Source organism: Aythya fuligula, chromosome 5 (assembly GCF_009819795.1).
Source record: "Aythya fuligula isolate bAytFul2 chromosome 5, bAytFul2.pri, whole genome shotgun sequence".
Classification (NCBI taxonomy): domain Eukaryota; kingdom Metazoa; phylum Chordata; class Aves; order Anseriformes; family Anatidae; genus Aythya; species Aythya fuligula.
In genome coordinates, this window is record NC_045563.1 from 36,906,607 (window position 1) to 36,931,208 (window position 24,602).

The 24,602-nt window shown below is 40.0% G+C and overlaps 1 protein-coding gene across 4 annotated transcripts in view; it reads left to right on the plus strand.

Annotated features, from left to right (window-relative positions):
* Positions 1-24,602, plus strand: part of DCAF5 (DDB1 and CUL4 associated factor 5) — a 68,849-nt gene that overhangs the window by 1,388 nt on the left and 42,859 nt on the right. The window contains exons 1-5 of one of the 4 annotated variants that reach the window (XM_032188815.1): positions 2,262-2,628; positions 9,088-9,231; positions 13,116-13,152; positions 14,552-14,691; positions 18,956-19,085. In XM_032188815.1, the coding sequence (XP_032044706.1) occupies positions 9,120-9,231; positions 13,116-13,152; positions 14,552-14,691; positions 18,956-19,085 (419 nt within the window). In that variant the 5' untranslated portion in view covers positions 2,262-2,628; positions 9,088-9,119. Of the gene's footprint in view, positions 1-2,261; positions 2,629-6,162; positions 6,170-7,001; positions 7,525-9,087; positions 9,232-13,115; positions 13,153-14,551; positions 14,692-18,955; positions 19,086-24,602 lie in introns of those variants that run through there. The other 3 variants (XM_032188817.1, XM_032188816.1, XM_032188814.1) reach the window with 3 other exon arrangements.

Here is a 24,602-nt window from a genome sequence, read left to right on the forward strand (position 1 = left end):
AGGCTGTGGGCCTGCGGGGAAGGGGGCGGGAGGAGAAGCTCCTCGCCTGCCTCCTTCCCTCCCTGCCTCCCTCCTGCCCCCGGAGAGCCCCATCCCCGCCGGGGAGGCCCCCGGGGGGTGAGGCCGGGGCCACGGCCTCGCTCAGCGCCCGGGGCTGCAGGCAGGCACCGCTGGCAGCTCCCGAAATACCGCGGGGCTTCCGTAAAAAAAAAAAAAAAAAAAAAAAAAAAAGTTATTATGGCTGTTCGGGTGTTTATTTTAAGCGATTGTGGGATAAAACCACCAAAATCGTGCGCTTATAGAGCGGAGGCTGCTACGCTGAGGCCTGCCTAATTATAACTTTCTTATCTGAAGAAAGTTTGGAGTGTAAGTCCGGTAATTTCCAGAAGAAGTGTCCCTGGAGGATTGTAGCTTTGCTCTCAGGGAGTCTTGTGTCTGTGCACACACCACTTTCATGGTACACATCCATTTGTCTTGCAGGTATACATACACGTGCATACACACATGGCTGTGTGCTGGGGCAGGGCTGGTGCCTCTGTTCCAAAGCTCTCAGGTGTTCCTCACCCGGCACCCTGCTTTGTACCAGTCCTTCTCCACAAGTAGGCAGAGCTATGCTTTCCTACTTCCAAAGTGCTGCTGAGAGCTCAAGTGCGTCTCTCATTGGTTTTCTTAATTTTTTTTTCATCATAAGTGATGGAAACACCATCAGAGTTCTCTGTTCTTGCTCAGGAAAGCCCTAGGAGATGTTTTGGGTCTTGTCACATCACTGATGCACTTGCTTATGTCGACATCCATTCTTTAGGTAGAAGTATAAAAAAATGAGGGCTGGAAGGGACTTAAAAAATCAATTTAATCCAACTGCCTGAGTCAAGGTAGGTGCAGTGGGAGAATGGAAACAGATTTCCTATCAGGTGGCTATGTGGGAAAGGAAGGCTTTCAAACCATGTCTGTTTCACAATTTCCTATCTTCTTTTAAAGCTACAGAGTGTTTACAGGGGCTAAGCGCTTACTCAGTACGTAGGAGATGGTGCTAGAGTTGTACCCTCCTAAACTCATAAGGTGACTAAGAAGCAAGTGAATGTTCTAGTATAAAAAATATATAAGGCAGGGGGGTGGATGGGTGTGGAGTGGATGTTTAAGTTGCATGTGTTAGGAGTGCACAAATTTAGATAATTAAGAACAGACTGCCTTAAGTCTGACCTTGTATTGATGCCCTGAGAAAGTGAAAAGCTCTAATTACGGTAACTTTTAAAAGAAGTTTTACATTATCTGTGACCACAAGATCTAGAAAGCTATATTTGATACAGCAACAGGCAGGTGCTTTGTTCTTCATTCAAGACTAAGAAGTTAAAAGGCAAAATATTTATGGATGCTCTGTTAAATTTGATGCCATTATAAGTACAGGCTTCATTAACGTTACACTCAAAACACTACTTTTTTAAGGTCATGCTTCATCTTGAAACACCGAGAGAAAGCAGTGAGAAGGGGAGCTCAGATGAAAGATAAAGGAGGGGTGTAAGCTGACAGCAATCTGAAGTTCTTGTAGAAGAGTTGCTTCAGAAGTCTTCCAAATGTAGATAGAGCCTTAGAATAGATGGCATGTGGGTCTCTCCTCCCTCAAAATAGTCAGTGTGCTGAGGTAAGGATGAGATGTTAGATACTTCCATCTGCGCTTGTAGCAGCTCAGAGAGTTAACAGGGATATCGGAGTGTGTGAAAAGGAAGAGCGCAAGCAGTTTTTCAGTTGTTCAGTTTTAAGTAATATGTATATTACCATCGAGAAGTCTGCCTCGGCTAATTGACTTGTTAAGAAGTTAGACCTTGTTAGAGCTGTTTTAAGTGCAGCTGATACAGTGCATTCGTGCTGCCTATACTGATCCCATGTAAATTCAAGCCTGCATCCGAGTTAGTGCTGTTTTCATCAGCGTTGGCCGGAATCCTTTTTTCTGGGGACGTGTCCCACTTTTTCTGGTGTGGATTTTGTGTTGTTTTTGTTTTGTTTTGTTTTTGGTCACATCTCCCAGAAGGAAGTCTGTCAGGCTAATGATTACTGCTGTTTTAGTAAACATTTCAAAGTGCTTAAACAGGGTTTACATTACAGTTCCAGATCGTTTTCCTGTTAGGATTTTGGAGAGAGCTTAGGTGTAGACAAGCCTCAGCAAGCCCTTTGAAAGCATATTTAAAACTTCCTAACCTCATTAAATCTTGTGTTAGAGATTACACCTTTAATAGTAACTAATTTTGTTCCTAACCATGATTTTACGTAGTGATGTTGTTTTTTTTTTCCTGTTGTTGTTGTTGTTTTGTTTACAATATTTCTATGTTCTGGAGCCATTTGACCACTTCAGCCACTATTAAAAAGAAAAAAGAAAGGTTTGGTCAACAAATTGCGTTGGGGATCTGCCTGTCTGGGCTTTTGCTATGCCTGTGTGGACTTAACAGTGTTACTTTAGAGAGAGAGATGATAATGTTTTGGGGCAAGACTTCTGGAAGAAGGGGCAGGCATAAGGAAATGAGTTAAAGAAAGTAAAGAGAAATGAAAGGAGGAAGTGCATGCTCAAGAGACGACGGTGCAGTGGGACAAGTAGAAAAGACCTATCTGTAGAGTGACACAAGGGAAGAGGCTGAGGTGAGTTAAAACTAGCTGCTGGGTGGAGTTGAACGATTTCATTGGACAAAATGCCTCTTTGCAAGTTTTTATGTGCTAGTTGGTGGTATTTTTCTGTTAGCAGTTTGAGAAACACAACTGTAAGTGCATGGAAGTGAAATTCCATGTTCAATGATAAGCAGCTGACTCCTTCCCTCAGACATGCCAAGCATCTCCTTCTGCAGTTTAACTTCTTAAAAATCATCTGTATTTATTCTGCCTAATACCGTTCCTTGTTCCCATCCTCAAGCTTGGTGGATGAATTTCCCTATTTGTCTATCTGTCATTTTTCATGTGTGCTATCTGTTGGAAACATGAGTATCTTTATCAGAACCTCCCACTTCCCCCCCCCCCCCCCCCCCCCCCCCCCCCAACACACACACTTTAAACTGTACTTTCAAGATAACTTCTGGGAAATAGTGTAATCTGAGGCTTGCTTAATCCATGCATATGTTCTTTTTCTCGGACTCTCTCTTTGCTCCCTTGCCAGATAATGCAGAAATAGATGGCTCTTCTACGATTGTAAATTTGTAGGGATGCAAGAAGTGCTGGTAATTCGCCTGACGTTGGGTTGTCAGGTAGATCTAAGAGGACAACAGAATGATGTGACTAGCAAAGGTAGTGGAATATTACTTCTGAATTAAGGGAATTGTGTATCAAGTGTGATTTAAGGAGGGACAGTCCTGATCTTGGCCTTTTTGTGTCGAGTAAAATTCTGGGTGAGGAGGGGTGAGAGGTCCACTTACTACATGATATTTTTGTTACTGTCTGAGAAATTAAAAAACTGAAGGTGATAACAGGAGAGGCAGCAATAATTTCAGAGGATAGGAGTTGAATTTAAAATTAGAGACATCACCTGGAAAAAAAAAAAGTCATGCAGCTTAACAGGGACAAGTGCAAACTGTTTCAAAGTGGTCAACTCTACAACTACAGTATGGAGGCTAGACAGCAGTCATGCAGAAGTGAATCCAAATGTGACAGTAGATCACAACATAAATAACATCAGATTTGATAAAGCGCATGAAGTAATCCTTCTGCTCTATTTGGCGCCATTGGGGCCTCAAAAAGAGCACTGTGCTCCGTTTTGGGCACAGATTTTGGAAAAGATGTGGCCTAACTAGAGAAAATTCAGAGGAGACAGTGAAGAATGGTCAGAGGTCTAGTAAAATAAAAGCCTGGAAAGAAGGGGTCTGTTCAGGTTACAGATGGAAAAACTGAGTAGACAGGCAAGTCTTCAAAGTGTCTTTAATTATTGTCATATAAAGTTGTAAACTCTTCTTTGTCCATTGGGAATAGGTCAAGAAAATGGTTTTAAATTGTAGGGTGCAGTTCAATCTTACCTAATGTGCTATAACTTGCGTCTGCCTCCAGAAAGGGCAGCCTTTTTTTCTGGCCCATTCATCCTGTATTTCATTCACTTTTTTTCTCCTTTCCCTTCTTTGTAATGTGGCAGTACGATGATAGCTTAAAGTCATAAACGGGTATGACTGAGGGGTCTGGGTAGGAGGAATAGGGAGAAGTTGTTTGTCTGTGGATTCTGATTGCCCCTGAATACGATGGGAGGGAGAATACCAAGGAGCACATGGCAAGGGGCAGTGGGATTATGTGTAACGTCAAACTGCACCCTTGGGCTAGATATTAGGATAATCTGCCTAATGGCAAGGATAACGGCACTGAAATAGGCTGCCTAAGGAGGGTGTGAAATCTACCTTAGTGGAGTTTCTTTAAGAACAAACTAAACACATAAATACTCTGGTGGGAGTAGTTCAGGTGGTCTGCCATTCTGCCCAGGGCCAGGATCAACTAACTAACTGATCAGCTTCTTGAAACACCTTTTCCACTTTGTGTGATTCTTATAGCTTCTCGAGTAGGTGCAAGCAATAAGAGTAATCTTAGGTAATGATTTAGAAGTGCTGTCTGCGGTGATGGGGCCTCAGGAGGTGTATTGGAGACAGAGGTGTCGTGGTCTTGAGCTTTATCCGCAGCTAGCCCAAAAGTGGGGCAAACCTGGAATGCTTTGGTTTAGAAACTGTGGAGACAGTGTTCTGCCCATATTGTTTATCTGTGCTACTTAAAACAAAAATTAAAAACTTTTTTTTTTTTTGGCGGGGGAACCCCTTCTTACTTTTTTTTTCCTTTTCCCAAATCTCTTGAGGTATGCAGCAAGCACAAACTGTTCTGAAGTGGGCAAGCAGTGTTTGTTTATTTTGTCTTCTTCAGGATAACTATCTCAGGATTTGAAATTGAAGCTTTCTTTTTAGGTATGTTGTGTTGAGCATCCTCTGGGTAGGATTCCTTGATCCTTCCCATGTCTCATCAGCTTTAGCCAGAAGGCCCTAATCATTAACAAAATATTCCGGTGGTTTGGAGTAGGAGAAGAAACGTGTGTGTGTTTGTTTTTCATTCATGAGTTCTTGTTATTTAATTAAAAAAAAAATACTGCTCTTTTCTACATCAAGAGTAATATGGAAAGGTGATAAAGTTTCCAGCTTCTCTGACCACAAATATTTCTTTGGCCTGAGTTCTCTTCCTGTCTGACATTCATTTGACATGTAGCAGCAGGTTTCAGCGCTATGAACACTGAAGTGTTTGAGTAAATCTTTTTAAATGCGATTCCTTTCTGAAGAGTAGCCGTGGCATGGCACTGCTTGGTTCTAACCTGGGTCACACAAACTTTCCCTTTTCAAATTGTTGGTTATGCAGTGCTGGACAGGATCGGGGAAGTAAGGTGGAAGTGAAACTTTTCCCACTTCGTAGATGTCAAACTGACTACTTCTGACACTTCTGTATTCACGTTGTCCCAGGTAGCTTTCACGGTTTAAATTACTTGGGATTTCAGTGAGCCACCCTGTAGCCCAGGAAGAAAGAGGTTGTTATATGCTGTTAACTCTCTTGGTTTAGGAGTGCTAAGAGATCCTGAAATCCATAAAATGTTCCATATATATGTGTGTGTGTGTGTGTGTGTGTGCAAATACGTGCAATTTTCTTCATTAGGAAACTTCTGATATTTGTTCAAACATTATTAACGGTGTCGTAAGCTGATAAAGCAGTGCTGGGATATACCTGAAAGTGACTGCAGCCACCATTCTACACTTGTCAGTGGATTGCATTAGGATTTTGTGTAGCTCAAGATTTTACAATAGCGCTGTTTTGAAAATTGATGTTAATGCTTTTCAGGTACCTCTTGCACCTCCACATGACTTTCTTTGCAGAAATCTGAAACAAAAACACTTAAACTCTGAAACTTTCTGAAAGGTAGGTTCAGACTGGGAGCTCATGAGCTCAGCAATGACAAACTGAAGCCCTGGTGGCTCAGGTGCCTTCAGCTGAGGCCATCCATGCAGGTTTCTCAGTGTAGGAAGCCTGGTGCTGGTGTTGTGTGCGCTGTACCAGGTAGCCACACGCAGGTGGTCTCTCAGGGGGAGTGTTGCAGAGGTGTCACAGTTTATGCAGCAGGTCCGGTGCTTCCTGAAAGTGCTGAGTGCTTCTGCTTCATGCGCTGCAGAGCTGGTGAACGTGCACAGTAAGTCCACCATGAACAGAAAGCATCCAAAATGTTCTGCATTCGCTGACCAGCCATACAGGACAAACGCTGTAGGCCTGAAGTTTGCTGTACTTCTCAGGCTTGTATCTTATATTGGCTGGATAACGTGCATGCATGTTGTGTCTGAGGAATCGTAGTTCCTTTCTACACAGCCATCTCCTTCCGTGTCTTCAAGTTTTCTTTGCAGTTTCCCTGTATACCTGTGTCTCCCTGTATACCCATCCCTATATCTGTGTGCTCCCTTCCTTCCCTTCTTTGTATTCTGACGATTTTTTGATTCTGGTGGAGCTGGCCTTAAATCAAAGTGTTTCTGGGATAGCTGGATTGGAGGCAGAAGGGAACACGCTTCTAACCCAGTTAACATTTTCATTTTATTAAGCTTTTTTGTCTTACTGGGGCACAAGGGGAATGAAACTGAGGCATGAAACAGAGGTGTAGACATTCTCAAAGACAAGCGTGTGCAAGACAATCTGGAGATGGAGAAGGACAGAATGGCATGTACATGGAGAGCATGTAAGCTCCTGAGCTGTGAAACATGCACCACTGCAAAGGCAATGCTGTTTGCAGACTGCTGGGCAATAGTGAGGCTTTTTTTGTACCAAAGTGGCGTGGAGATCTCTGTCAGGGAGCTGAGATTCATTAGGAACAGTTAGGAGGCATAGAAAACAGGCACTAAGAAATAGGAACTTTTTTTTAAAAAAAAAAAAAAAAAAAAAAGTTGTGGCAACTTTTCACAACAGTAAAGGCCTTTCTGCATGGGCTTCAATTTCTCCGTCTCCTGCTGTGCTTTGTGCTGGAAACTACAGTCAGGGCTCTCATCTCTGATCTTCATTGTTCTTGTTTGTGCCTGGACCAGGTGGGTAGTAACAGTGAATGAGGATTTGCTGTTGAAATGAAACCTTTAGCTAGCAGTGGTGTCAGGTAGGAGGATGTGTACACTTAAAGCAATGTTTTTGCAAATTGGCTTGCTATGGTAACAATTAATAACGCTGTGTTAATATGTTTTGCTCTGAAATGGCTTTTGCAGAAGTCTTGAAAGACAGGCGATGCGGTGTGGTAGGAGCAATGCGGTGTTCACCAGCCTCAAGCGTCTGCTAAATCATGTGCCAGGGAGTGATAACGTTAAGACCTGGCTGTTGACAGCTTCAGAAAGCGATCCCTTTAAGTGTGACGATCACTTCTTTATTTTAGTGTGACTAGAGTGGTCATCTATTTCACCAGTTGTCTGTTTCAGTGTCCCCTTACTACTCCTCTGTAATCACTAGGGATAATAGGAACTTTCTTTGCTTTTTCTGGACAGAAAGGAATCCAAACTCCTACCAGATCAGTTAACCGTAAGTGCTGAGTTCTTCTGGAGCCGTCACGTTTGACTCTTGTTCTCAGTAGTTATCAAATTCATTGCAAATCTCCTTATCCCGCATTAGTTGTTTGCTCTGTAAAGTACAAAATCAGAAAGAGGAACACACATTAATAATTTCACGGAGCATGGATAAGAGTGACGCAGACCTGTGCTGTCTATCAAAGTGATTGGGATAAAATCTCTTAAGAGACTTAAAGGCTGAGAGACCATTAACTTAAGGGATGTTGGACATAACTCAGTTCCATGGGCAAACTTCCTGATAGCATCGTATTATGTGAAAATTGTAAAGAAATCCGATTAACAGTAACAATGCATTCCACTCGTGCATTTACCTCTTCTTGAAGGAAAACAGAGTAATTAATTTCAGTTTCCTTTTGTCTCCGTTTCATGATTTTTCCTGCAGGGTAGGAGCTCAGGAGGCACAGGTTGTGCTTTTGATTGTGCAAAGAAGCAATAAAATGTTTTAACTGAAATGAGCAGGTTTCTAGTGGCACTTCTGACTTGCGGAGCCATTGTCTTGCATTTGTTACTAAAGATGGATAACAACATTTTGATTTTCAGTTGAAAAAGCTTTATTTGAATTTTACAAGGCGTCCAAATTTGATGTTGAGAGCACTACCAAATACAACAGAATCTTGGAAAAAAAAAAACCAAAGATTTTTGGAAAAGGTTGAAAGATTTTTCTCCCTTCCTGGCAAACTGTTGTTTAATGCAATTAAAGCATGAACATGGTCTAATATTTCTTTTATTCCTGACTCTTCACCATATAGAGAAGGAGGCACTTAAATATATTTGTGCACAGAGTTTTGAACTGAGAACTACAACTAGGCAAACTATTACCAAAAAAAAAATACAGAAAACTATAAAACGAGAGACATTTGAACTTCTTTTCTGCAGTTACCCTCTTTGTCAGGAGGTTCACCTCAGAAATATCTGCCTTAACCTTTACAGATCTAGAAGCATGACATAACTGTCTATACTGAAGCATTCAGGAGTCTTCAGCAATGTCTTTCTGTCCCCATACCTCAGTCCTGTAACTAACCTGTGCTATGAACAGGCGTTGCAAAGACTGATAGTGGAGATACGGTTGTTGTTGGGGGGGGAAGGTTCTTGTTTCACGAACAGTATAAGCAATGGTGTAAGCAGGGATTTGGTTGGAAGTATTCTTGCCAACATGCATATGTTACTTTGGCATGTCATTCATTTACAGCTTGCTACAGAACTTTATGTGCCAGCAAAATTCTGAGTCTGCAGGTTGCTATAGGTTGTCAGTACATATTGGCAGAATAGAAGGTTTTTGTTCCAAACTCTTCCTGCTGATTTCTCTGCTATCGTTAATATTAATTGAATACCTGACTGCATGGCATATTTATGTAAATACTTGTCTAAGTGTCCAACCCATTGCGAGGTACAACAATCTTTATGCTAATTTTTTGTTTTGGTTTGTTGTTTGAGTAACTGCAGAATGAAATAATTTGGCTATCATCAATTTACACGTGACTCCAGCAGTAACTCAAGTTTCCTTTCTCTCCTCTAGGAGGCGATGACCGCCGCGTCTTACTGTGGCATATGGAAGAAGCCATCCACTCACGAGTCAAACCAGTTCAGCTGAAAGGGGAACATCACTCCAATATCTTTTGCCTGGCTTTCAACAGTGGCAATACGAAGGTGTTCTCTGGAGGTAAGGAAGAGCAGCCTGATTCACAGGAGTCTGAGCTGTAATTGCCTTAGAGTAGAAGCCATGAGTGAGATCCTACCCCATATGAAAGGTCTTTTCCATAATCCCCTATGTACCTGGAAGCTGACCTTAATCAGCACATGAAGGTTCTTTTGGAACAGGGAATTCTTTAGCAAGCACAACATATTCAATCTCATCATGCTTCTCTTTTTTCCAAATCCTGATGTAAGGGCATTGTGTCACATACTATCGTGAGAATCCTCGGTGCAGTCCTGCCCCTACTTGCGCTACAGACTGTGGAATGTCATCTGTGTCGTTCCCTCCTAGCTGCGCTGCATCCTGCCTGGCACTCTAGTTTGATATTTGAAAACCTCTGCTGCTACTAACCAATTTTAATGCACTCTTAGATGGCTAATGAAGGACTATTGCCATCTATTGGTGGGTCACTTTTTCCTCAGATCTCATTTCAGTCCTCAATAGGTGTCTGCCCCTTACAACTGTTGGCACATCAGGCTCAAATTGTCCTTGATATTCTTCATCTTTTTGTATATAAATCCACATTTTAACAGGAAGATTAATTTAGTCTTAAAACTAATACAAATAAACTGGACATGTACTTGTTCTGAACCTAAATCCCTAGAATTTATGTTCATTTTGCCTCTCATTGCTTGATTTTGAAGTGTTGACATAGGAAGGAGAATTGAATTGAGAGGAGAAAGGAAGCTTACAAGACTGTTGAAATGCAGTCGTTGTCCTTTTCTGCTATACTTTATTTCTATGTCTGATCTGATTATCAGAAGGATAGGGATTTGTATCTTTCATCAGTATGTCAGTTAACACACAGCTAGATTTATTGTAGAGTATTATGAGACCACTTGGTCAGAGCCCTTCACTGCTTCTTTGTTACTGAGATTTGTGAACTGCAAATCGATGCTGTGAATTGGTTCTAAGGACATGGGAATGGTGGAAACTTCCCATGCTTTAATGCTGGATTAAAACCATAATGTCCCTTGGGGTGGGGGAAAGACAGCAAAGCTTAAGATAGTGTCAAATTTCAAGGTTGAAATGATTCAGATATACTAAAAGATGATGTGGAGAAAAAACAAGAATGTTGAATACTGATGTCTGTCTTCTGATTCTTGAGACTGCTGTTTATTTTATGAGAGACAGCAATCCACACTGTCTACAGAATGGATGTTTCTCTTTGAGGCCTGTAGTTATTCCAGTGGAATTTTGGGCTGAAGTCTGTTTTGCTTTAGCTTGAATTTAGACAAATGGAAGCTCACATGAATATTCAAGGGCTGAACTGACAGATTAACTGTGCTAAATCTTGCTGGAGCAGCTGTGATGGTACTTGCCACTTCCAACTCAACCCTCTGTCCATTGGGCCATGCTGTCAGAGGCTACAGTTATCACAGGAAGAGCAGCAGAATTTTTCTTCTGTACCTTGCCACTGCAGTTAACACCTGCAGTTAGAGATTTGTATTGATGATTATAGTGTATTTTTGCTAAGATGCCAGGCTCAATGAGCTGTGACAGCTGATGCACAAACTGGCCGTGCTTATCTCTTTCTCCTCCTCTGGTCCACATACACGCTGTGCCTCTGCCAGAAATTATTTCCATTGGAGGAGTCAGGAACTTATTCATCTGCTCCACCAAGATTCACAGAGCTCATCTGCTGGGGCTGTGAGGCTGACTCTTGGATCCTATGTAAAAAGTCACTTTGCTGCATGGCCTAGATGTACCATCTGTCATCTCTCTTCCAGTAAAATGGGGCTAACTATATTTAATCACTCAACAACATTCTTGGAGATCCTCAGAAGGTCTGAAAGAAGTGCGGGTCCTAAGATCTGTTGATTTCCCCTCTGTTCAATAAATTCAGTTGGAGTTGCATTCAAAACATGGAAGCTGAAATACTGTAATTTTTAAGTTTTTAGGTTTTAAGTGTGGAAACTAGCATAAGGGGCACAGAACTTCATTTGTTCTGTAAACAAAACTACCAACAGCTAATGACTTAGGGTTTGAGGACGTTTCTGTCAAGCATGTCTTAATAGCAGAGAAGATTTTCCAATTCAGTATAAATTGAATTCCATCCAAGTAATTTCAAACCTCCTTGATGTCAAAGAGTGCGTGTGTAACATGCACCACACAGAGCCAATCCTAAAACGGAAGGTAGGAACTGAGTGGATAGTGGTTTGCATGTGATCCTGGGAAGGGGGAAGAAATCTGAAGATACCAAGGAAGTTCCCATCCCTGAAGAATACCAGGGTGAAGGGTGAATCCTTACCAGAAGCAACTGAGCAGTTTGTGGTTAAGCTTTGTCACTACCTTCTCCTTCCACGCACAAAGCACAGAGAAGCAGTGGCTATTCCATGCCCCCCTTTCTTTTCTTTCTTTTTTTCCCATTTTGGAACTTGTAATGGAAGGGGAGGTTGATCCTGTGATGGCTGGAGGCCTGAAGCCAGGCAGCTAGAATGATTCTCCTGTCCATGCTGTATGGACAGCGAGGCACAGTGATTCCTGCTCCTCACCTTCCTGCCACTGAAGGGGAATTTCATCACTGGAGAGACTAGGCTACATTTTTCATGGGTGAAATACATAGGCACTAGTGTAGTTTTACTAGGTATAAACATAGCCTGTAATGTATAATGGACAGCTTCCATTGCAATTAATGATCAAAGGACACTTACACATAAGTGACTCGTTCATTGTGCCATGGAAAAGATGAGCTACTGCAGTCATCTAAGGCTGGCACAATTTAACTGAGAGCCTATGCGAAGAGCAAGTGGATGTAGAAAATCTCACACTTCGTTAGTAAAAGAGAAACTTTCTTATATTTCTTATGTTGGGACAAACAAATCGAAATGCACACAGGATAAATGGAAACTGAGTCATATGAACAGTTAAAACTCATAGCAGAAGAAATTTTGCTCCTTATAAACATCTGGCTTTGGTGTACACTGGAAAAGCTTCACAGCTTGACACCACAACTACAAAGTTATACTGAGCACAAAAATATGACTTTGGGTTTTCTGCTTATTTTCTTCTGAATGAAATATGAATCTGTCTCCTTAAATATTTCTAACCAGGAGGTGCCAAATTAGGTAAATTTATATTTTTGGTTTCTTCACTGACTATTTATTCTGTTGCTATAACTTGAAAAACTCTGAAGAAGACAGTGGAATTACTTGGTAGCAGTGATCCTCTTTGACTGCATACATGTGGTTAGTTTCCATTGTAGTCAATGGTTGTGATCAAAGAAAACTGACAGGATTGTCTGAGTACTTGGTTTGGGTTTTGTTAATACAGAAGAAATTGCATTTTCACTGTCATGTTTGTACCTTCTCAATAGTTGCAAAACTCTGAAGGCTGACAGCATGAACTGGCATCGTTTGGCACGCGAGCCCAATGCGTTTTGCTTGCGGCACCCTTTTTTTTTTTTTAATCCTCCATTATCTTCTTAGGAAGCATCTCTGAACAGGAAGAAAGATGCATGCATGTGAGAGTCAGAAGTGTTCTGCTGCTTTGTAGTATATTCTTCTCTTTACTGCAAATGTCCCAAAACTCCAGCTCAAACTGACCAGGGCATGATCAATAACACAGTTCAGTAGAAGTTATCTGTTGACCAGTAGAAGGTGGAATGGATCGGTGCATTTGGAAATGTCACATGGAACATTTCACAAAGCTGAGCACAGTGCTGATCGCCTGGCAACAGTGCTGGTCTTTTCTGTTTTCAATTGTGTTTTCAAAATAGAAATTTTAAATTAAAAAAATACATATATACATATATATATATATATGTTTTTATTTTTCTGCTCTAATGTGTTTTTTTTGTTGTTTTTTAACCACTGGAACACGATGTTAAATGTTTATATTTTTCTTTATAGGCAACGATGAGCAAGTTATACTCCATGATGTTGAAAGGTAAATACACAGTTTGTGTTTCCACTGCTTCGTGAACTCTCTTAATACCAACTCATTGGAGGCAATTTTGTTTTAACTTAATGGTCTGGGAGACGAGAACAGTCTGATTTAATCCTGAAACATGTTTTTTATTTATCTAAACTCATATCTGGAATGAAGTATTCCCCATCACCCCATTTATTTATTTTTTAAAGTACTTGGTTTCTGCATCATTTTGATCTTGGGAACGAGAGGGATTATTAAATACATATGCTTTCCTGCAGGCAGCATATTAGGTTTTGGAAAGATTCAGAGCCAGATTATTGTGGCACTTACAGGCTCTATTTTGTGTGGGATTTTTGTTTGTGTGGGATTACTTTTTTTTCCCAAAACACTCACATAGGTGTATTTAAGATATTTAGGTGGCCAAGTGCCAGTTACCTTTTAAAACTTTGGCTCACAGCTTCTTGATTCTCCATGCTGATGTGAAGCATATTTATTTTACAACTTTTTTTAAAAACCAAACCTGCAAAATAGTTGAGAGTTGGGCTTTGATTAACCAAGATTAGGCTGTTACTCAAAATCTAATTAATATAGTAGTGGTAATATATTTGATTGGAGCTCTCTAGATAGCATACCATGTCTTTTTTGCTTCTTACGTTTGAAGTAGAAAATTTAAATGTAAAATTTTGGTCTGTACTTTTACAGATTTAAGCAAGGACAGTTTATTTCTGCAGGGGAATTTAAATATTATTTAAAGGGTTTTACCAAAGGAATATAACAATATTAAAATCTCTGTCTTAATATTTCAACTTTGGGGCTCTCCATGCCACTCTTTCTGCCTAATTAAGGTGACCTAAAAGGTTGGGAAAAGTGGGGTGGGTGATTTATTTTTTTATTTTCTTTTTTCTCTTTTGTAGCTGTGCCGTGTCTGAGGGCTAGACACTTAGGGGACTTTCTTTATTTTGTTTTCTTTTGCTGCTTTTTCTACATGGGGGAGGGGAGGGGGGGAGAAATTGTAGTTCTGGTTTGTCCTTGAGAACCAAGAAAACCTAAAATATAGCCAGATGGAGTGTTGCTCTTGGATGTGCTTCAACTGAACTTAAAGAAGCCTGTATTAATGAATCTACATATATCTTGTTTTCAGACTAAGTACTATAACTTGGTCTGCAGGTCCCCAGACCTCTTTTCCTTTCCAATCACCTCCTCCCAAGTGTAACTGTAGAATGGCATCTTGGTCACTATACATGTGGTTGGTGGTGGTGTGGGTTTTTTTGTTTTATTCCAATTAAATGCAAGGGGCTTGTTAGAAAGATACGATAACTTTGTCATTAATATTACCACATAGATAAAGCTGTAGATATTTGCTTTTTAAAACAGTAGCAAAAGAAGGAATGATAATAGTGTGTCTTTCTTCCAGCACTGAGACGTTGGATGTGTTTGCCCATGAAGATGCAGTATATGGCCTTTCAGTGAGCCCAGTAAATGATAACATCTTTGCCAGTTCATCAGATGATGGCCGTGTTCTTATCTGGGACATCCGAGAATCTTCCCATGGAGGTAAGATCTCCAGATGGAAAGATCATTATTTTAGGAAGAATTTGGGATATGGGCAAGCCAAGGAATGCAAAAGCTATGTTTATCTGGACAATCAAAATGAGGAATGTTGGAGAAGGGTGAAAATGATGCATAATTCTTATGGACTGTAATAGGCAAGCCCTGATCTTTACCGTTCTGTGTTACTGTCTTGAATGGCTTCATAAAGTACCTGCATATAGCCCCGGGTAGCATAGAACCTGGTATGGAATTGGTTTTAACTTGAGTTAAAGAAACAATGGAGGACACATTTCTTCAATAAAAACGTTTTGCTAAACTTTAAACCAATTAGGAATGTGGATTAGATGTTTCTTTTAAAACACTGTTTTTGTATATACCCTGAGATAAAAGTTTGTTTGGAAGTTTAGGAAGCTATTTTGATTGAAAAAACTTTCCAAAGTGAACTATGTATTTCCCTGTGACACTGGTAATTGTTCTTATGCATAATGTTTTCTGTTTCTCTTGTGAAGTGTGGACTCGAAATGAGAGAGCAAAATCAATTTATCTGACTGGGAAAAAAAAGATTTCTTGCATTTATATGGAAACCTAGATCCCTTATGAGATAACAGGGAAGACGCTAAATTATTACTTCAATCTTTGTTTTCTAAATCGAAACACTTGCAATCTGGGTGGCTGTGGGTTTTTTTGTTGTTGTCATTGTTTTTCTCCTGGAGAATTTCAATTTAGAACTGTACTTACATTTCGGAGAGGAATACTTCAGTAACTAAATTTTAATCTAGAAGTACGTCAGGAATACTTCAGTAAATTAAGTTATGCATTCACCCCATCCTAAAGAACACAAAGCTGATAACTTAAAACTGAGCAGTCTGCGTGAGTACTGAATGTGGTTCCCTTCCATCATAGCTGAAATGAAGTTGCATCTCTTTTGTAAGCTGATTAAATGCAATTGCATCACTTCGTAGGTTCTGTTGTTTTTACAGTAAAGTTGTTTGTGGCAATTTGTACACATGCATTAATGGGTCAAAGTTGCAGTTTAACTGAATTAGCTTTTTTAGCTGAAACAACACATAACTTCTAGTCTTTTAGCAATCTTTTAGCCCTTACGACACTAGTGGCTCCTATTGAACAAGCATGACCAGAACTAGGTCTGTCTTGATGACCCCCACCCCAGAATACTCAGAGTGGGTTGCTTATTGATGCCTTCCTACATCAGGCATGTTGCCTTTGTATAAATAAAAATTAAATCTAATAGCACTGCATTCGATTTTCAGTAGTCTTAAGTCTTACTGTGAATTTTGATTCTCTTGTGCAGTTGTGGTATCCTTTATCTCTGTCCCATCTGGTAATTTTATTAAAATATTAAAACATGCCAAAAAAACAGCGAACACGTTCAGTGTAGGTGTGAAACTGACTTTAATAAAAATGTCCGTAACGTCTCTTCTCTGGATCAGTCCTTGAGAAACTCATTACTGACGTTACTCGTGCTCAGAAGTCCCTTACTAGTACAGGGAACTATTGTCTTCCCGCCAGCCAGTTTCTTGCCTACCATGCAACTTCCAACTCCCTTTGCTAATCCCAGCTGCCTGTAGCTAAACTTTATACCGTGCCACATCTGAAATTAGTCCTGATTAGTTCTGCCACATTTCCCCTGAATAATAAGTTCACTACTTTTATCAAGGACAGAGATCAAATTAATCTGATGTGATGATTCTATCTTTAGTAAATCCAAGTCTCATTTCATCCCTGTTTTTCTGTTTTCATAATATCCAAGTGATTAGACCAGACACTGAATAAATATGACTTCCAAATTAGAAATGGCAAAATGTTCACTTATGGCCTTTTCCTGAACTCTGCACCGTAAAGATCTCTGTTAGGAGAGCTACCTTTGGTGACTGGATGTCAACAGGTGGTGGAAATGGTCACTGCTTAAATGCATCCGTATGAACTTGTTCAGTATCCTAAGATGATGTCCAATCTTATCAAAGCTTCTAAAATTGTATAAAAAGATGCAATTAAACCTTGGTACTGCCTTACTAAGTCTTTGAATGAGAAGTCTGCACCAGTGAAAATAGGATGAAGAAGGTTTAGCTGTGGTACGTGTGGGGTTCTTTGGAGTAGTGTCATAGGTTCCCTGAATTTTAAACAAAGAGCTTTTGTACACTTACTTAGGATAGGAGCCCCAGGTCAGCATTTAGAGGTGAGCCCTGCCAGTATTTCCTACAGGAAGATGCCTGTCACTGGGGTAATCTCCTTGTCTGCGGTGGTGTTGTCATGGGAATGCACGCTGTGCATGCCAGTATGAGTGTAGTTAGTTACACTGGCTAATACGTTAGGATCTTGCAAATAAGCTCCTGGTTCAAAATAGCGCATTACGTCCATCCCTGTGTTCCTCTGCTGAGTGACGTAAGCAGTAGCTTTTATAAACCTGCATTTAATTTATGGAAGAGACTCTGTTGAACTTTCCTTTGAGAAGCATTTTTGTCCCCTGGTATTTAAGAGCTACAATTGTGAAATGAGCATAAAGAATAGTAACAAAAGTAAGCCCCCTATTTTTCATTAGTGACTTTGTGCCCCATTAGTTTGGCTGCTGTAATCAGTCTTTAATTTGACAGACTGAAAGGCAACTTTCAAAATCTTAGAAGAACACTGTGATTCCGGGCTGTGTATAATACAGGTGTGAAGGAAGACACCAGTAATTAGTGACAATGACTTCACTAAGCAAGCATGCACAAATTTAAAGTTCAGTTTAAAATAACCAAACCAACTCATTTATTTGGCAATCGCGTTGCTTCAGTCTCTACTCAGCTAATACGTGCCATTGCTTTCCAGTGGGGGCTGCCATTTTAGCAACATGTCAGCAGGGATCCAATTTGGTGATGCTAATGTAGGTCGGTGTTGATATTAAACCTTATTTGGAACTGCTATAAAACCAACAGCCATCTCTTGAAGTCTTTGAGCAGGCTGGCAGAACAAAAGTTTGCTCCTGTTCTTCCCCTCACCTCTACCTCCTATGATAATTAATAGCACCAGGGAGCTTCAGCTGTGGTCTGAGACCATTGTTTTGATGTCTGCTAAATGAATACTGAAAAGAAATGTCCCTGCCTTAAGCTTGTAATAAAGCAAGGGGAGGAAACAGATGGGGGCAGGACAGGTACGTATTAATTCTGTCTCAGTTGTTTGATAGGCAGTAGTTTCAGGTGTTGTGAATTTGGGAGTACTGTATGTCTTAATGAGGGATATGAGGAAAGAAAATGAAGAATGCAAGGCTAAAGGTGCCTGCACACAGTGTCCCAAACAAGGGCAGCAGCAGTCTCCCAGACACGTGAGCAATGCGGTAGTTGCATCAGTGAATGGCGAAGTCTGGCATAATCTTGTTTCCTAGTTGCATGACAGAATGGCAGCGTGCCACAAAACATACACACCAGAGACTTCGGCTGTGCCTAAAGCCATAAAGCTAGCAGAAAGAGAGAGAAGGATGACAAAGTGAAGGCTCTTTCCCATTCTTCATGGAGGCAACGTTGTGATGGAATGAATAGGGCAGGGTAGCAGGCCAAGCACAGCCTTGCTTGTCTCATCCTAATCAAGATGAGAGGAAGAGAGCCTGGATGAGCATGTTTGTTTGTTTTTTAACTGTGTGTATGAATAGCAAAAGGTAACTGCTAATGTTTTTATATAAGAGAAGCCCCCTTTCTTGCATACTTACACAGTTGCTGAATAACACTTTTAAGAGGCTTTGTTTTCCCCAGGGATGGTAGATTGCTTTTAGAGCTGAGTTCCATACAAGCTTCTCTCACTCTATGTAACAATATTCTCCAGTGTAAGCAGTCACTGCTACATTTACAATTCGGATGATCATCAGTGGCTGTGGAGGCTTCAGACGTGGTCTTTGCTAGTAAGCCTTCAGAAGTCCTCCCTGTGGCCCTTCTTAGATGACCATTTGGTCATGAACCATGAGAAAAGTCAAATATTTAATCTTTGCAAGTGCCTAGTTTCATACTCTGACAACCTTCCATAAGCAAAATGAAGTCTTGAAATCCAGTTTCTGTCCTTTTCCATATTTAGACAAAGTTAACGTACGTGTGGGTGGGTTCTAAAACTTCAGGTTTTTATATTGCTTTGGATGTGTCAGCTCTAGAAACGGTTTGAACATGTCTCCGTATCTTCAAATCTTGTTATGCTGTTTCCATATTAAGCTGCCAAACTCATTGCATCAAACAGTTGTACGCTTTGTTTGTTCTTATGTCTGAAATCACAACTTTTTCAACAGAGCCCTTCTGCTTGGCACACTACCCATCAGCCTTTCACAGTGTGATGTTTAATCCGGTAGAGCCCAGATTGCTGGCTACAGCCAACTCTAAGGAAGGTGTGGGACTCTGGGATATTCGTAAACCTCAGAGGTAAGATCTGTCTCTCCTGGTCTTAGGCTGTGTGATTTCTCTCTTGAGAAGCGATGGCATGCCACTCCTTTTAAGTCAGAGCATGCAATGGGAAGAGAAGATGCAGAATCAAGTTAACAGCAATGTTAGTAATGCTGAATTAAATTATTTTGCATAATTGCCCTTCTTTACACATACTATCTAATTTGATTCAAAGTGGGGCTAGATTTTTCCAATGTTAAGGTAAGTGACATTGTGAAAGTCTGCTTGGCCTCACCACTGCAGGATGAACACAGATGCCTTGATGTTGTCAAGATCTCATCATTACATGTAGCATCTTTCTACTAAAACTGGAAAAAAACATGGTGGGGGCACCACCCCTTTTACAGTTTTTTATTTTTTTTTTCTACCCAGCTTAGTTTTCAGTGGCTGGTCAAGTCTGCTTTTTACTCAGCATTTTATGACTCCCTAGATGGAGAGTCAGCTTGGCTAAATGATGTGCCTGCATGAGTGCATAGGTTTTTAAACAAATTGACAACTTAAGAGATAAGTTTGCAGTACGGAGTGCTACTAACTGGACTGGGTTCTAAAATGGGCTTATGCAATGCCAGATACCAGAATTTTAAATGAATGAGAGGTTAAGCTTCTGTTGGAGGTTTTTCTTTTCTTTTTTTTTTTGTCTTTAAATTTTTGAAAACAATTTCCTTTTTTCTTCATAACTATCAGAAAAAAAGTTGAACATTTAGAGAAAATGTTTATCCATTTTATCTCCAGCTTTTGTTTCCACATTTCCAGTTATAAATGGAAACAGAATAATTACAAAGGAAGTGAAAAGAGGAGGAAAGAGATAGTAGTTGTTTTATGATATAGTAGCCTCAGTTATTTAAAATCGTCCATAACATACACTCCCTTTATCAACAAATTTCTCAGAATATCGAGAAGATGCATATCACTAAAAATACTTCTTGGCTTTGTATTGTACAGACAGAAAAAACAATATCATTTGGAGTTAATTATAACTGGTTGAAAAAAAAAAATCAAAATGTTTAAACATCCCCTATAATAGCAACCAAATTAGAATTTCAAGGGGGCTTATTATTCTTAAGTTGTAAACATTATTGGTTTGAATTGCCTTTTGCTTTTAAATTTGAATTGGTAGTTGCTTGCTGATGCTCATGGCTCTAGAAGTCTCTCATATTTGTAAATTTTGTCAGAGCCCTTGTTGTCAGCTGTTGTAAATTCTGCTATTGCATTTAGGATTGAATAAAATAAACTGGAAGGGAGTTAGAAGATAGCCTAGACACTTTCCTCTTATCCCTGTCAAACCCTTTGTGTAGGTCTTAGCTTTCTGACAGCAAACTGTTCATCACTCCCTGGAGAGAGGGAGAGAAATTCAAGTTGTTAGGTTTATTTCTTTCTTAAAACAAAACAAAAGTTTCTTGTTTGTTTCCATAAAGTTTCTATCATTTTAATTTGCATTCATGCTGTTTTTTTCCTTATGAACTAATATGCATAAACTTGGTGTCCTCTTTACAAGGTAGCTAGCTTTGTACTGTTCCTGCAGGATTTATTTTTTTTTTTATTATTTTTTTTTTTCTGCTTGTGCCTCAACTTTGTGATTTAAGAACTTCCACAGGTTAAGGTTGCTCTCATTTTGAAGGGGAGTTATGCCAAAACACTTTCCTTCACGCATTTGCTCTCAGAGTACAAACATAGATAGGATTATGTTGAAATAGTGCTATAGCTTATATTTAATAGAAATTATACACAGATGCAAAATTTAGGTGAAGCCTTTCATTTGGGCAGCAAAGTGAAATGGAATGATACATGTGACTGGAAAGGTTAAAGGGAATGGAGAGAGGAAGTACCTATTTCAAAGGATGCAGGTATTGCCTCTGATAAATGCAGAAGCAGATCACTAGAGAAAGGAATTCTTCTCCCACAAATTTTAATAGCTGCTTTCTGATACTTTTGTTATTCTCGTTAAGACTTTGATTATCCAAAAGTTTCTCAGCTTAAACATTAAAAAGGGTTGATAAGTTATTGTTTGGGTGTGGTAGCAGCTGTCAGGTCATAGAAACCCTGAAGATCTCCTGTCTAGATGCTGTCATGCCTTCTTCCTCAGTTTTAACTCTAAGGCAAAAGGCTTGTTAGGGGCAATTGTGTGTGTATGGGACAGTCTGTGTGCATACATTTAAGGACATGGATTTTACTTGTAGTGTGGCATTGTTCTTTCTAATGCCGAATACAAAATAGCTATAGCATAATTTCATTGGTGATGCTTCTTAGCAAGTATTTTGTATTTCTTCAGGTTTAGAACCAGTATGTGAATGACTTGATAACTTTTGATAAATCTGAATTCTAAAGTCTTTTCTTTAAATGATGAAAGGGGAAGGGAAAGGGTGCCTTATGTTATAACTTGACTGAAGGCCTTGAATGAATTAAATGGGTGGAAGCTTGTACACTTATCTGATGGACAAGAGCTACCCTCTTCTGGTTCTAATCTGATCAAAGTAAATCTTTCCAATTAAAAAGCTAAATAGCGGTGGTGAAACATCATACCTTGCAATAATAGTGCTGAAGTTCCTGGGTGGGTAGGCCACGCCACTTTTTCCATGTGTAAGGGAACGCTTACAACATCCTTACGGTACTTACTGGTGGATGTGCACTGTGTATAACATGCAGCTGATCCTTAAGCACTGAAGTCTTATAGCATTTGCACCTACTAAGTAGGTCTGCTGCATGGTGTATAACAGGTACATGTTTTCTGCCTGAAGCCTGTTCCTTCTAGAGGGCTCAGAAACAGGAAAGAGAACAGTAAGGGACAACCCTGCCCCGCTTAGAGTAGATGATACTTAGAGCCTCAGACTTGGGCTGAGGAAGCTGTAAGGTTAAATGAATGCAGGTGAAAACAGTCTGCTTTCAGCTGTCACTTTCCAGGACAGCAATCAACTTTATTCCGTGGCATGACCAGAGGTACATGTATGCCCAAAGCATGGTAAAGAGGGTATTCTTGGTGGTGGGAAAGAAAATGGCCTAAAGCACTCTGGTGCTACTACAGTTTGTTACCAAGAAACTCTCAAGAAAGAGAAATCTTCAGAGTGAGATGTCTGTGTTGTGCTGGTGGGCTGCCAAAGCCAGTCAGTCAGATTTAACCAAATTAAACCAGATTTTTAGCATCTTATTTTTTTTCTAACAGTGTCAAAGCATTTGTCAAAGCTTCCACTTGTCTTGAGAGATCTAGTTTAATAATCTGGAAATACATAACTTTACTTTCAACACATTTGAGGCCAATCCACTTTGTATTATAAGGAAACATTCTATTAATGTGTAGATCAGTTAAGATATAATCCTTGTTCCAAACGCTATGAAAAAAGGAAAAAAAAATTCATGTTTTTGTCAGTGGGTTTTATTTTTTTCTAGTGTCTTCCAGAGAAAATACATTAAATTTAAATATATTTGTAGTAAAAAAAAAAAAACTCTCTTAAGAGTGAAATAATCCACATAGTGCTGTTAAGTACAGTATTAAATAGACTTTACATAGAACTGAAGTTGGTACATGAGTGAATTTCTGTCTATTTTCCCTATTTGTATTAATACTAAAAAGAAAGGATAGTTTCAGGTAAGATGTGTTCCAAAACACTGTTAAGAAATTTTATAGGGCTGTTAAGAAATTTTATAGGGAGAAAGAGTTAAAGAGCCTTGAGGTTCTCCATAATCTCGGGATAAACAGGAAGCTGCCTCTATAATTGCATGGCAGAACAGCAGCACAGCAAGGAGGGTAACCCCATCAGCTGCTTTTCTCATTGTCAAGGCTCTGCTAATGGTGGAAATTCTTGCTTCTCTGCGGGTTTCTTTCTTTGATGCTGTTATCGGGATCCAAGAAAATGTAACACTGTATGAGGTGTGAGAAGGATAAAGGGAATAGAGGCTTTGCTGGGATACAGCGTAGAAGTATTAACTTGCTGGGATTGTTGAGTACAGCAGTATATAATGATAGTGTAAAATTGCTAGGTATATCTATCTCTTCCCATGACTATCTTTTTATTTCTATTCTGTGCATGAAGCTCATTTGTGAGGGAATCTATTTTATGCTCCAAGCTGTTAAGGGAAATTCCATGTTTTTTCAGTACCAGAGTAATCCTTCACCATACTGTGACCATTGTGGGAACGTTTCAGTCCTATCCTATCCTTTTGCCTGTGGTGCTAGCAGAAACGACCTAGGTCAGGCAAACTTTGGGTGTTTTGTCCTAGTGTGCAGTAGTGGGGTTATGATCAGAGGCTAAGTGGCTAAAAAGAAGGGGAGGAAGTGTACATACCTAGAAATTTGCTGCGGATTGCCAAAATAGTAACTTCCAGTGGCTTATGTATGTCTGCAGCACTCTGCCACAAGAAAGGTGAAATGGGTATAAGTAGTTAATTTGCTGCTAGTGAAGCACTTCATTTAAACTGATGATGCAGCTCTCATTTCCCAAAACTACTGTTCCATCTGTCAGGTATCGGATGGAGCAGGGTTAAATTGATACAGGCACTACTTGGTTTTCCTTATAACTAGAGACTGTTCAGGGGAATCCTGCTGCTGCTCCCCTGCAAAATCCAGAAAGCAAATCAAAAGCCTGGAAGTCTGAACACCAGCTGTTTGGGGCCAGTAGTAGCACTGTAGCTAGCAACACTTTCACTTACCATGTATTACAGCCAACAGCAGTGGCACAGGAATACTCTTCAGATATTCTTCAAGCCAGGGGAGGTTTGTTGATCCCACAGGATTCAGCTGGCCTTCAGTCATTGGAAGGGAATCAGGCTTAATGTAAAATTTCTGGTTTTAATCTGCAAAGGCTCCTCAAGTGAGGTACAGTTTAATATTGATCAGTTAGATATGATGCATTGTCAGAAAAATAATGGTTTGCCATTAGTTTCATAACTTGTATGGTAGCTGATAAAATACAGATAATTGACTGCAGTTTTAAACTAAAAGCTCTAAATTTTCAGGGGCATTGAATTTAATTGTCTCCAAAGGTCACCATTTCTGGAAGCTCAACTTGGTCAAAACATTTCATCAACTCAAACTGTGTCTAATTGGTGCTTCTGAAAACTCCGATTTAGTGTCTTAAAGGCAGAGAGAATAAAAAACGTTTTAAAAGCTTTTCTATTCAGTTTAGAGGAGTAAAAGTGCTCTTAAAGACCTTGAAGCTCAAAATTCTTGTAGCTTACAAAACCTGGCATCCATACTGATCACTCCATTTATGTAACTAGTGACTGTATAATCGCATTTTAATGACTTTCTGCAACAGTTTCGCAACAGTAGGATCATGCACCTGGAAGTGGGAAGAGACCAGAGCTTCTCTTCTCCACTTACTGTAACCAAAAGTAAATTAACATCCACAAATAGCCCCTTGATGCCACATGGATAGGATTGCAATATAGCTACTTAGCAGCGTTGCTCCAAGGAATGTCACCTCAAAAATCCAAACACTAAAAACCCTCTTCCCCTCTTCCCATTTGTATTCCTCCACCACCCTTCTAACTGAACACAAATGC